Source organism: Vespa velutina, chromosome 3, assembly GCF_912470025.1.
Source record: "Vespa velutina chromosome 3, iVesVel2.1, whole genome shotgun sequence".
Classification (NCBI taxonomy): Eukaryota; Metazoa; Arthropoda; class Insecta; order Hymenoptera; family Vespidae; genus Vespa; species Vespa velutina.
The window spans coordinates 8,806,184-8,821,792 of record NC_062190.1 but is presented as its reverse complement, the minus strand read 5'-3'; the positions used below and the strand labels follow the sequence as shown (position 1 = coordinate 8,821,792).

Sequence of the window (15,609 nt, the reverse complement as noted above, 5' to 3'; positions counted from 1 at the left end):
AACGTTCAATGTTCTTTCTAATAAATTTTAATTGTTACGTTTACAAAAAAATCGATTAAGCGAATTTGGCTGCGCTAATAGAATTTCATTGATCGTTGATATATATATATATAAATACATACAACATAATTATATTATTACTTACCTGAGATTTTTGACAAGCCGATTTTGCGATGGCAAATCCAAAAATTGTAATAAAAAACGTAACCTATCGACAATTTCAGCGGTGTCCATGCCGAATATCCAACCGAAGTACAACATAGTTTCGCGTATAGTAAATTCACCATATAGGGCTATCTCCTGTGGCATGTAACCAACTCTTTTCCCGGGTACACCGGAACCTTTTGTACCCGGTTTACCACCTAAAACCCAAATCTCTCCGGAATTCAAACGTCTTTGTCCGACGATGCAGGATAATAATGTTGTTTTTCCACAACCACTGGCACCCAAGAGACCGTATCTATCGAGAAACAAACATCAAGGTTTTCAACTTTAATCATTTTTATTTATACAAACTCGTTCGGATTATCTCCATTCGTCTCTTTCATTTTCAAAGTCAAAAGGATTAATTTTTAAAACATGTTCTTCAAGATCTTTGTTCTTATTTTATATAATTTTTTTCTTTCTCTTTTTTTTTTTTTTTTTTTTTTTTTTTTTTTTCAAACCTTCGAATCATTAATTCCATTTCGACTTGACTTTTGATGAAAATTTTAAAAGGTTTTATGTGCTTAGGGATGGGGTGGAGAATACGATACGTGCGTGAGTTTTAGAATTCATTGATAAGGATAAAACGAGAAAGTTTTGTCTTCGATAGAAGTATTAAAAAAAAAAAAAAAAAAAAACGGTAATCATATGTATTTCGTGGTAACATAATAGTTTCATAAAAATTGAAAGATATATTACACGGTAACACGTTTCGAAGAACGTTTCACAATAATTTCTCTATATCTAGTTTCGCGCGGTAATAAAATTCACATTCTCAATTATTCCTAAGGAAACTTTCCTTTCGTCGAAAATGGTAAAAATGATTTTACATTGGTAGTTAATATTACGAGAATAGACATACCGAAGCGATTATTAACATTACTGTCTAATTTTATCATGGGGAATAATATCGGCAATAACATTGAACAGATCTTTAGACAATAAAAAGAAAGAGAAAAAAAAGAGAGAGAGAGAGAGAGAGAGAATTTTATTTAATTTCAATAATAATTACAAACGATCGTCTAGAAATAATTCGAGTAAATTATTTTCTATTGTTCTTGAAAAGATATTTTTCATGCTCTATTTTATTAATAACAAAAGCTTTTAACACACACACACACACACACAGAAAACAGCTGTTATATGTGTCATTTATTTACATATACAGAAAAAACAATTTTCTATGTATTGTGTTAAGTGTTGTTTCTTACGTATCATTTATAAGAACGCACGATAAATTTATTTATCAAAATGAGAAACGAGAAAGAGAGAGAGAGAGAGAGAGAGAGAGAGAGAGAGAGAGAGAGAGAGAGAGAGAGATAAAGAAAGAAATAAAAATAGATAAAATATATTTCAATTTCCGGTTTTCGTAAGATCGTTTCCTTTGTCAAGAGCAACTTTCAACGTTTCAAGAAAGATAAATGAAATAACGATGTAGTATGCATGTCTGTATATATTCTGTCTAATAGGATTCCAATTACGGTGACGTCATTAACATACCTCGAGTCGACACATTATAATTCATTTTCTTTTGGGTTGTCTTTGGAATAATAAATAAACTCAATGATTCAATGTTAACACGGAAATAATATTGGTATTATTCCTACAATTAGAATTTATAACAACTATATCAAATTTCATCTAACGAATTATGAAAATTTGTATTCGGATCGAATTAACATAGAAAATGAGAAAATTTAGAAAAAAGAAAAAGTAAAAAAAGAAGAAAGAAGAAAAAGATGAAATGAATTTAAATATCTATTTGTAAACTTGTTTGTCAGGCGATAATAATCAATATAGAAACGTTGTTTATTTATTGTTATTTAATGTTCGATCGTCAATCAAGGGATAGCGCGAGATGAAAACAAAAAGAGACTATTGTCACGTTGTTGTTGGAAGATAATTATTATTTTTCTTTCTTAATTTTATCTTCTTTTTTTTTATTTTTATTTTTATTTTTTTTTTTTGAAACTTTTAACGATCCGTACAATCTTAGAATATGGTCACTAATGATAGAGATAAACCAAGGGATAATTATCCGATAATTTACGATTTTCCTTATAAAATGCAAGAAAGTTTCGGTCAGTGTTACTAATTCGGTATGCTGTTTCGATTAGTTTCTATTTTTATTCTTTCCTTTTTCCTTTTTTTTCTTTCCTCAAAATACGAAAGTTTGCTTAACCAGTTTGAAGATATTTCTTTCGATTTATTGTACCAATTAGAAATATACGTGTAGATATAATAAAAAAATACGTGAGTAATAATAAAAAAAAAAAAAAAAAAAGAAATGTATATATATATATATATCTATTATTTTTTGTCGTTACTTTCTCGTTTCTCTTTTAATAAACACATATGTAATGTATTATAGATATTCGTACGCGTTTGATAAGTTCATATAAAAGTTTTATTTAATATATTTATATATATATTTTTTTTTTGTTTAATATAATATTACATTAATAATATTATTAAAATAATATTACTAAATAATATTACTATTATACATAATTTAATAATATATCTATACGTGTATATATATAAATACTTTTTAAAAATATATAAATATATATATGTATATATATATATAAAATTTGATTGGTCGATGAAAAATAAAAGAAATTAATATGTTAATAATTTATCAAAGAATATATCTAATTAATTTACTTACATTGATCCTTTGGCTACCGTCATACTGAGATTTTGTATAACGTGATTTGGATTTTTATTACTGCCATAAGTTTTGAAAGCGTGTCTAACGCTAACAGCCTGTTGTCGATTCCATGCTGGACTATTTAATCCTGGCGTAGCCAAGACTGGATTAGTTGTGACCATTGTTAGATCTATGTTACTCTCTGCGTTATTTTGAATAACGTTCATTGAGAAATTTGGGTTTATTATACCACCACCGCCGTCCGCGGTACTGTCGCCACTGAAACATAAATAAACACAAGCGTCATATCATTTTGATGAAATTTTATTTCATTTTTAAAGGTACTATATATATACATATATATATATATATATATATATATATATATATATAAATATATATATAAATATATTATACTTGATTATAATGATTTACATTTTAATTGAGAAATTTTATTTTCAATATTTAATCATTTTTGTAATTTTATATTTATTTATTTAATAATTAATGTTTATATACATATATATAGGTATAATGTTCTAATCAAAACTAATTTATATATAAATGTCATCACACGTACACACACATATACACGCATTTGTCAATAATAAGATATCAATTCCTTTTCAAAATTTAGAAATATATCTACAAGGTATACATATACAATATATATATATATATATATGACGTACAATTAATGGATACAGATATCCATTCGGGACAGCCTTCGAGCAAGGTAAATCGATCTTGTAAATCTTACTCAGAATACAAGGAACTCGTATCTCCGGATAGCAAACAGTTTAGAAAGAGCAAACGAGAGTATTACATAAGAAGGCGGCTTTCTTTTCGCCGTGTTGACGATCGGTCGTTTCATTGGACAACGTATATATTATATACATATATATACATACATTTCATTTTACGCTGTTCTTTCATTTAAACACTCTACTACGTATATATATATATATATGTATAGTGTACATTCAAACACATATATATGCCAATATGTATTCTCTCTCTCTCTCTCTTTCTCTCTTTTACAATATATATATATATATATTGTAATATATTGTAATACAATTTATATGTATACATTTTATAATATATTGTATTACAATTAATCTGTATATTTAAAAATATTATTTAAATATTATATATAATTATATATATATATATATATATATATATATATATATATATATATATATATATATAGTTAGACACACTGAATATTGTAAAACAAAACTATAAATTTAAAAGAGACTTTCTCGACAACTACCTAACTAATAATATTCGTCATTCAACTACTTGTCAGTGTCATTTCTATCAGGAAATCTCGTTTCTTCGGTAGAACCAAAACGGAAAAAGATTAATAAAGTATCCTGCGGTTCCGGGCAATCGATTTATCGATAACTCGTGTTATGCGGGAACTGTTTTATAATTATTTGCAAGTACTTATCGATACTTAATCAAGCTTTACAAGGATCTTACGATTCTTTTATGATTCTATTCTATTGTATTATTTATATATATATATATATATATATATATATATATATATATATATATATATATATATACACGTTACATCGAATTATGGTGCTAGTTGAAAATAATTATAATTAGGTAGATTATACCTTATCGATATTTCGTTCCCTATTGAAAAATAAAATATTATTAAAATTTTATTTCAATCGATCATGACTAATTAAACTTATTAAATATAAAATATATTTAATTTTTCTTTCGTTTTTCCTCGAAAGTTAACAAATCAATCGATATGAGTTACGTATGTATATATATGAAGATATGATCATGTCACGTTTATGTATATTTATGCATGTACGTGTGCTTTTATATGTGTGTGTGTGTGTGTTTGTGTGTGCGTATACATTTGTGAATTCTTGCGGTTGGTGCGATTAAGATCGTAGAATATTTCAGATTGGTAAACATTGGTCGTCTAGTTTCTTTGTAAAAAGTTTCACGATTTATGTGGAAGACAACTAATTGATATTTTTCGAAACTTTCCATATGTTAATCTATCGGTATCTTTATCTATCTTTATTTAGCAAAAGAAAAAATAATGATCGTGCCTATTTAATGTCTATATAACTTCCACGTATAGATATATTTTGTATTCTGTAAAAGGAAAGATCGTTAAATGTTTTTTATCGATGTTCGTGTATAACTAATTTCCTCTAACTTGTGTCTCTATGTGATCATTGAAATCACCGATCAAAATGTTTCTTATTTTTTTTCTTTTCATTTTTTTTTTTTTATTTTTTTCTTTTCCTTTCTTTTTCCTTTTTTTTTTTTCTTTTTTCTAAATCGAACGACCTTAATAATCTCTTCTGTCGATGTTATTTTATCGTTCGTCTAATTTTCTCTAACAAGTATATATTTTATACTTAAAAAAAAAAAAAAAGTCTTCGCAGAGTGACCATGCATTTATTTTTAATTAATATCATTTTAATGAACTATCTTTTAAAAAGAAACTATTGAACTATTAAATATAAGATTGAAGTTGATAATCAACGAGATATGTAACTTATGCAGTATTCTATGTAAAAAAAAACATTAATACGTAATTTATTAGTGAAAATTAATATTTAGTAAAAATATAAGTGAACATTATAAATAAAAATAATTAAACGAATTAAATTTCAAATTTTTATCAAATCTATGAGGATTTCAATAATCTTTGTTTATTATTACTGTTATTAGTTTTGTTATTAAAAATTAATTTTTTAAATTATTACTTTCAATTTTATATTCGAACTGATTAAAGTGTATAATTAATTATAAAAAAAAAAAAAACAACAAAAAATATAGTATATTTTATAAGAAAAACTAAAAATTATTCAAATTCCATTTTAATTGGAAATTCGATATTTTATTTCATACTATTGAAATATTTGACATACGAAAACATGAACATTTTTTTAATGTATATATATATATATATATTTATTTATTTATTTATTTATTTATTATTTATACGTGGAAAAGAGTTATATCAATAATTCTTAATATTAAAAAAATTCATTAATCTCCAAATCCATCAATCATAATGGTGGCCACAATTTAGGCCAATTCCTAATTAATTACAAAATTATAACACAAGATTATTATATTATATATCCTTAAACAATTTTTTTTTCTATTATTAATAATAAAAAGAAAAATATTTGAAACAATATAATCGAAGAAGAATATGTAATAAATATTTATATATATATATGAATATCTTACGTATGTCCACGTATTAAACATGTATATGTGTATAGAAACATACAGTATATATCGAGTACACATGCTCATAAGTTTCAATGAAAGTAACGAAGAGAAAACAGAGAAATAAGAAGAAAAAAAAGCAAAAAAAAAAAAAAAAAAGGAAGAAAAAAAGAAAAGAAAATATATAAATAAATAAAAATGCTGCGAATAGCAAACATAATTTCTGATAAAATGATACGACAAATTTTTCATTAAGTTTGTCAATATCAATCTATATACATAAGCATATATATATATAAGATATATATGCTTATGTATCCTACGATACGTATGTATATACATATGTACGTACATATGTATATAAGTGCGTACGTACGTACGTAACATGACGACGCTTAGTATTCGAAAATCGAAGTCCAAGATGGCGGACCACGGAGCAAACAGAACGGACTACAGTGGTGCAAAGATTACGCAAGTCGGCATTCCGTAGAACGCGACGTATCGCGAGGACGCGTGAGGAAAGAGTACGCTCGTGAGTTAGTTCGTTTTCTGGGCCATGGTCGAAACTCAAATTCTCGGTCGGTAAACGCGTTGATCCCACCCGTTGGTATCTCTTTTGCAAGTGAAAGATATCTTACAAGAGAAAAAAGAGGAGGATACATAAGAGACTTTCCCCAGACTTTTATACGACTTTTGTCCGACTTCCTATCTCACAAGAAAGAACACGTGTATCTTTTACTCTCTTGGGTATATGTATACATATACACACACACACACACACACATATATATATATATATATATATATATATATATATATATATATTGCCTTATCACTCTCTCGTTTTACGACGTCATTTAAAAATCTATCGCCATTGATTATTTTTAACGACAATAAATTTTCATCATTCCTTTCATGTATGATTTACTTGGTTATTCTTTTTTTATAATTTCTATTTTTACTTTTTTCTATTCTTTCTATTCTTTTATTTTCATTTTCTTTCTTGTTCTTTTTTTATTTCTTCTTAGTTTGCGAACTTTGAACGTGTAAATGTAAATGAATTAAGATCCTTTTTGAAATGTGATTCAGAATTATAAAAAAAGAGAATATATATATGATAAAAACAAAAAAATAAAAAATAAACAAAACAAAAGAATAAAGAACAAAAACAAATATATACAAAAAAAATTCATTTCATATTAATTTGAATCTTGCAAGTGTCATCGAGATCATTTATTTCTTTTATAATGTAACAAAATTGATTTTTATATTTATAACTTTGATGAATATAAAACGTATATACGCATTCGCCTTTTAAAAATAAATTTTCTTCCGAAAATTCGTTTTAGAATTATAATATCCTATAAATATATATTAGTAATAAAGTACATTAATTAAATACATTAATAAAGTATTTACACGGTAAAATAATAAGATACCATTAGAATGAAAATAGATAGAAGTATTTACATTGAAAATGATCACTTTCGCGTTTTTATATTTCTGGACTGACTGATCCACAATACTCAATTAATGTAATTAATACCATTTGGATGAATCAGATAATGTGCATAATCATATTACAATGTTAGGTGTGGTTTCCGTAGTATATTTGTCATTTGATCGTTCATTAATCCTATCACGAACTGTCATGAAACTATTATATTATCAATGAACGAAATATACATATGAAGTATTTTTTATTTACTTTTATTTATTTATTTCCTTGTCTTTTTTTTTTTTTTTTTTTTTTTTTTTTTTTTAATGTCGAATTCAGATAAACATTTTATGTTAAATAATGACAATAATTCGTAAAGAAATTATCACTCTTTTATTCTCTATCCTCTATTTTCTCTATCTCCCTCTCTCTCTCCCTCTCTCTCCCTCTTTCTCTTTCTTTAAATTGTAAATCTTAGTATCATTCTCATTTCCCATTGAACCTTACATAATCCGATAGAAAGTATCGAAGATAATAATTGACCGAGGACATTCGAATGAGTCAACCATCGTTTCGTCGAAATAATGTAGAAATCAAAAGTGAGACGTGATTTATGTATACATATATACATATATACATATTTATAAAAAAAGAAAAAGAAAAACATCCCCTTCTCTCAAAAAAAAAAATAAAAAAAAATAAAAAAAAAATATATATATATATAAACGTTTAATTTTCTCTTCTTCTTCTTTTTTTTTTTTTTTTTGATTTTACCAGTCGATATTATTTATTAGTTGACACTTTATATTTGTCTGAAGGGAGAAAGAATGAAAAGAAGAAGAAAAAAACAAACAAACAAAAAAGGAAAAAGTAGAGGAGAAGAAAAACAAATTCTAAAAGGAAACGATCAAGTGGGGAATAGAAGTCGGGGTGGGGAGGATCGATGGAGAGGTTTTAGTGGACAAGTAGAATATGGTGTGGTGAGGGGTGGAGGTAACTTGAGGATTATAACGTTATATGTACGTGTAACTTTTAAAAAGATGGCTACACGTTTAGATAATACATACGATGTCCCTCTAAGTCTCAAACAAAAGCTTATTTGTTAGACTTAATCGTGATGTGTGGTAATATAATAGATATATTTTATATCGACAAAGGCAATGACCACGGTCATATATGTCAATGATTCTTTTATGCCAAACGGACGGGCTATCGATTATATAAATACGTGCGATGATTTTAATTAATTGAAATGTATTTGTTACGATGAGGAAAAAAAAGAAAAAAATTATGAAAAGAAAAATCTTTCCCCTGGTCGCTCCTCGTCGACCCATCCCTATCCACCGTTAACTTAGCCGTTCGAAACGATTTGACCTTGGACATAAACATGATACACAGTCGCATCGGATATTGCAAAGTTGCTGACCTTAACTGACCTTGCTGTTTTTTTTTGCTTACTCCCTCTCTCTCTCTCTCTCTCTCTCTCTCTCTCTCTCTCTCTCCCTGTCTGTCTGTATCTCTTTTTCCTTTTTTTTTCTTTCATTCATTTTTTTCGTTCTTACTTTATACTCGTTTATGTGTTTATTAATTTCTTTCTTTTCTTTTTTTTTCTTTTTTTCATTTTCAAAATAACTCTCCTTTTAACTCTCGTTAACGACTAGACGTTTCATTCTTGGAAATTTTTTATTGCCTTTTTTTAATCTTTGTTCCTTTCTTCCTTTAATCACAAGGATGATTTAGTATATATATATATATATATATATATATATATATATATGTATATATATATATATGTACATGTATATTATATGTATATATGTGTATACATATATGAAATATTTCACATGAACGTTCTTCGATTACACCATATTTCTTTTATAATTTAAAACGAGTCCTAACCTTGACTCAATTTCCATTGAACGAGTACGATTGTACGTATTCTTTTACGTATTTGATTTTATAGTTCGAGGCATGGGTCATAAGTATGCGTTCGGTGACACCAACCAAAAACCACGACCTTCCAATCGATTTCATCGTACTATATATAAGTACTCAATATACATACTCAATGTATGTATAATATATATATAAATGTCCGATGGATTCTTTTATCTTCGTAATATATAATACATAGATAATTTCATTTATTTTAATATATATATATATATGTATACGAACAATCGATTTTTATATTTATCACGTGACGATCGATTTTCTATTATTTCTATTGTTTCTATTTTTTTTTTTTTTTTTTTTTTTAATTTTTCACATTTAACTTCATTAATAATTTATCATCTATAATTATTATCACGTATAATAGAGATGACCTTGAGTTGAGTAAAAATAATTATGAAAAATTTGAATGTGATAAAAAATTTCGATTGTCCTGCGTATTAATCTTGCGATCTTTTGCGATTAAATTAAATTTTTTGTTTTTTTTTTTCTTTTTTATTTTTTAATTTAATTTAACTTAATTTTTTTCACGTGATTAAGGTTCATCTCGATATTTAAATTGTGTTCAAGTATTATAATTATATTATAATAAAAAAGAAGTAAAATAATACTTCTTTTTTATTTTTATTCACATATATTATATATATTATTTCAATTAATTAATTTATTTTTACGTAATTATTTCAAATTTGATTATTCATTTGCTATTATATATTTATGTTCCTCTTAATTTTGCTTTTATTTTCTTTTCTTTTCTTTTCTTTTCTTTTCTTTTCTTTCCAAACAAATTTTTTCCCCAATATGTTTAAATCTTACCAACTAACAATTGGCTGATTTTCTATCGCATGTCGATGCCACTTTAAGAATAAAAATCTCTTTTAAAGGATAATACGGTCAACAAGAGAGACCCATTCATGGGCAATTTGTGATACGTAATTCTTACACGATTACGTGGCAAAGGGATTGCAATTTTTTCTTTCTTTCTGTTTTTTTTCTTTTTGGTTTGAAATATAAAATAACGAGAACAATGATAGCCAATGAAATTAAATTACATAAGTGACAGTTTTCTTTCGTACGTAAGTACATAAGTGGATACATACTTAGTTGAACAAAAAAAAAAAAAAAAAAAAAAAAAGAAATAAAAAGAAAAAGAAAAAATAGGTTATATACAATTTTTGATTTCATACGATTGCAAAAGTCACTTTATCACCTATTATTATTATTATTATTATTATCATCATCATCATCATTATGATTATTATTATTATTATCTCAAGTTGCCATTTGCAATCTAATTTGCATTAATGAAATCTTCAATGATTTATATATCGAAGAAAAAAATTCTTACTTGATTGTCATGCATATCAAATGATTTATGCTCGTGAATATTTTTAATATTTGAATTAAGTTTTATGATATATTATATATAAATACATATCATATTAGCCAACATATATTGCCCAAAAATTGCAATGTTATCGTTTTAATTAATTATAAATAAATAATATCAGCGTATATATTTTTATTCGCGGAAAAATATTTCTTATGTCTAATATCTAAGTAAATAAAAATATATAGTATTTTTTTATTTTTTTTTAGTTTTTTTTTTATTTTTTTTTATTTATTCGAAAGTATTTCATATTTTATATCCAAATAAATATTACTATGAAGTATTTTTTCTCTTTTCATTGAAACATTTATATTTGATTGACCAATGCGTTATTTGATATTTAAAATTTTAACGAAAATAATATTTTTCTCGATTGAAAATTTCACGATACAAATTTTCATTCTTTGACCAATCCAATATAATATCTATATATTTATATATTTTTAATTAATTTTACTTAACTCGTTGGTATGATATGTATGTATGTATAATAGAATTCTATGTACATGTGTAACTCGGTAACTTTCGAGGAAGCGTTCGTTTTCATTGAAACGTGAAAGCGTGCGAAACTTGAGACAACAATCGAACCTACGTCTAACTTTAAATTGGTTTGAATTATTCTCCTAATCTTCTAACAATGTATGTATTATTATTCTTTTCCCGATATATTCTCTCTTTCTCTCTCTTCTTTTTTTTCTTACTTTTTGGAACGGTTTGCTCGTTAAAAAAGAAAAAAGAAAAGTAAGAAAAAAAAAAAAACAATGAAAATTTTCTTCGAAGTTTTATCCCTTTTTCAAACGAAAAGTTAGAAACAACGAACATTCGATAGGAAAAATTTATAAGATATTTAGAAAAAAAGAAAAAAGAAAAAAAAAGGAAGAAACGATTCGTTCGGAGAAAAAATTACTATTAATTAAAAAAGAAATGTATGCTCTAATTAAATTTTACATGAATTTTATTATAAATCTTAATCGAAAAAATCGAGAAATGCAATAACATTTAAAGCAAAATCGTAAATTATATATATATATATGTACATAAAATTTAAGATTTTACTTTTATATACATATATATAATATATATATATATATATAAAAAAATATGATTGATATGATTGACGATACATAATTCCTAGATGATAAATATAAAAATCAAATCCTTTCCGGCTTTAAATCCTTTCAGACTTTTAAATTGGTATTATAATCCTACGATTTGTAGTTGTAGTTTTCTTGGCCTGCAAGAAAAAAAATTAGTTTTAAAGAAGTCTCGGAATTAATTGCTTTTAAAAAATTATTTTGCAATTTTGCACTCCATCCAGAAACTTCTCCATTCTAACAGTCTTATTTTCATACGGAATTAATTATTTATATTATTCACAGGAAAGATCGTAAACATCGAGTTTATTATAATTTTCTTTTGGTCTTTCTTTCTTTTTTTTTTTTTTTTTTTTTTTTTTTTTAGAAACGTAAAAAATTTCTTGGTCATCTTTGTTTAATGATCCTTCAAGAAAAAAAAGAAAATGTTAAAATAATCTCAAAGTAATGATATTGATCCCACTTACTGTTTATTTATAAAAAAAAAAAAAAAAAAAAAAAAAAAGAAACAAAGAGAAAAAAAAAAGACCGCTCATTAAAATAATTGCAACATTTCATCCATCATTTATTCATTTGCAAAGATCAATATGAAGCACAAAAAATATCATTTACAAGCAAAGTCTGTTATAATGCAAAAAAAGAAAGAAAAGAAAGAAAAGAAAGAAAAAAAAAAAAAAAAAGAAGTACCCATGAAATGTAATTTGTAACATTTGACATTTAATAATAATTACGTGTTTGTACAATTGTTCACAATTTGTAATTTAAATCCTTAGACCCTGTAAAGAACTTACTTTTTTCTTTTTTTTTTTTTTTTACAACACTTGCTATCCTTTTCTTTCCTTTTATTTGCTCGATTTGCTTGATTGTTTTTCTTATATACTCTTATAGATAATTAATATAACGAAATATAAAAGGAACAAAATCATTTTCATAGAAAACGAATAGATCCCCCAAATAGTTGAGATGATAGATTAACGTACCGTCGTACCTCGTCGATTTTCTCGACAGGATGACATTGCAATTTCCGCGTTAGATAAAAAGCATTAGAAATAGTAACGTACAGAGTAACGATCGACGAATGTGAACGCGATCGTAGGATGTAATCAGTTTTTTTTTTTCTTTTCCTTTGTTTTTTCTTTTCGATATTCTTTCCATCGGGACTTACGACAATTTTTCTTTTTTCTCGCGTTCTTCTTTTTCCTCGAACAAAAAAAAAATTTCGTTCATCGATTCCAATAAAATCGACGAACGAAATTTTTATGATCGATTTACGATCTATTAGTCGCAAAAGAAATGATTGTTTTTTCTTTTTTTTTTTTTTTTTTGTTTTCTTTGTTTTTTTTCTACACGAGATATTTACGAAATTTCTTTTATTTTATATTATTTTATTTCATTTTATATTATTCTTTTTAATCTTTCTTAAAAACATAAAAATTGAAAAATATATAATTTAAGGACGAATATATCGATTTATCGAGGAATAATCTCGAGGAAACGATCGAATTAGAACGAATTTATTGATCATTATTATAACAGAAATATGTACGAATAAAAGGACGTTTCTCTTGTATAAAAAGAGAGAGAGAGAGAGAGAGAGAGAGAGGAAAAAAGTTGAGAATTTCATATTGTAAGAAATTCTATTGGATTTACCGTTGCGAGAAGATGGAGACGGTATTGGACAATACTTTAGCGAATGCACTTGGCAAACACTTGCATTTTCCTTTGTACCTTCTAGAAAGTATATTTCTCTCTTGGTCTTTCACGTCGTTCATTCGTAGCCTTACGACCACACCATCCTCGTCGTCGTCGTCATCGTCATCGTCGTCATCGTCGTCATCGTCATCGTCATCATCATCGTCATCGTCGTCGTCGTTGTTGTCGATGATTTCTTTGTGAAATTCTTTCAAAGCCGTCTCTGCCTAATGCACGACTAATTAACGCTCCGATGATTTTATCTAATGCTTTAACTACACCGAAGACAATCCCGTAAGTAATTTCTTCCTTTTTTCTGTTCTTTCATTTTTATTTTCTTTTTCTCAATTTTTATTCGATATTATAATAGAAAAGGACTCCTCGCCGTACGTAAAATTACTTATGTACATGTTTACGTATAATTTTTTGTAATTACTTATGTATTGTACAATGAATATGAAAAATAAAATTTTTAACTCCTTCGCGCTTCAATTCGCATTCAAAAATTCCAAAAGAAAAAAAAAAAAAAAAAAAAGAAGAAAAAGAAGATTCATTTAATATTTCTAATATCAATGAATTGTATCTATGTACCTATGTATGTGTATATGCATATTTATATACTCATCTTTATATCTTATTGTAAACTCAATAAACTCACAAGCACGAGAAGGTGAAAGCGAGCCACTGATGCCAATACTACACCGATAACTCTGAAGATTTTAATACGTCTTTTTTATTTAATGCTATACTTCAACGAGAGAATCAGACTCTGACCATTTAAAAAAATTAAATAGAATTATCTTTTTATATTACTTTTTTATTTAACACATGATACTACAAGGACTGAATAAATTAAATTTATGATGTACTATAACTAATATATTCTTTTTTTTTCCTCAACGAATTATATATTCACCCTTGAAATATTTTGGAAAAAAAAAAAGAAGAAAGAAAAAAATACAAAATGTTACAAAATCTTATAAAATCAAATTAAGTACGTGATTAACGTTTTATATATCAATTAATCGATATACGATATCTTATATAACATATTATACAAAATATAATTCGATTATATTTAATATAATATCTGATAATAAATTAATAAATAATTATTATGAATACCATCAATTTACAAGTACATTTTTTCGAACTTACGCGTAAAATAAAAAACGAATGTAGATAAAATAAAAATTATGGATCAAAATAAATCTCTCTCGTCATTCTTGAATTTAAAAAAAAGCAAAAACATCGGTCTTCGTTACGTTCGATAAGGACGTTCGAAATTAAAGATTTTGATTAATCATCATTCAATTTCCAAATCTCATCCGACATATCTCGTAGATCAATTAATTTTATAAAATTTCTATATATATATGTATATATATACACACGTGTACAGAAGAGAAATTTTCTTTGCTTGAGTGTTTTGACATTTTTAAAATAAATTAAAAAATATAAAAATCGTACGATCCAAATTATTTCGTTCATTATTGATCGATCGATAATAATACGATTCTCATAAATTTTTATCGTGCAAAGAAAACGTACAGAAGAAAAAAAGGAAAAGAAAAAAAAAAATTATAAACAATGAGAAACAAATGTTCGATACTTTTAGTTGAAATTTTTCCAGGAATTTATTGACGAAATGTTTAACGGGAGAAAAAAAGAGAAAAAAGAAAGAAATAAAAAAAAAAAAAAAGTGATTTTTTTCTCTTTTCTATTTTTTTTTTCTTTTTTTTTTTTTTTTTTTTTTTAATATAATTCGATCATAAAAATTTTGCGAGAGTTCGCGATAGATGAAAACTCTTTAAGAAGATTTCTAGAAATTCTATGGCGTCTAACGAAACTAGGCTACTTAAGATTATCGGATAAAGATCTATGTTTATTGTTATACGGTATCTCTAGGATGATTAAGATCTAAAACTTTCTTTAGGTAACTAACTAACGA

The 15,609-nt window shown here is 25.7% G+C and overlaps 1 protein-coding gene across 9 annotated transcripts in view; it reads right to left on the bottom strand.

The window, feature by feature from the left end:
- The window catches only part of LOC124947890 (ABC transporter G family member 23), a 51,269-nt gene that overhangs the window by 13,269 nt on the left and 22,391 nt on the right, over nt 1-15,609 (bottom strand). For 5 of the 9 annotated variants that reach the window (XM_047490648.1, XM_047490640.1, XM_047490645.1 and 2 more), the window contains 2 exons: nt 2,876-3,136; nt 146-460 (listed from right to left, as the gene is read on the bottom strand). In XM_047490648.1, the coding sequence (XP_047346604.1) occupies nt 146-460; nt 2,876-3,084 (524 nt within the window). In that variant the 5' untranslated portion in view covers nt 3,085-3,136. Of the gene's footprint in view, nt 1-145; nt 461-2,875; nt 3,137-13,616; nt 13,934-15,609 lie in introns of all 9 variants that reach the window. The other 4 variants (XM_047490642.1, XM_047490643.1, XM_047490644.1 and 1 more) reach the window with 2 other exon arrangements.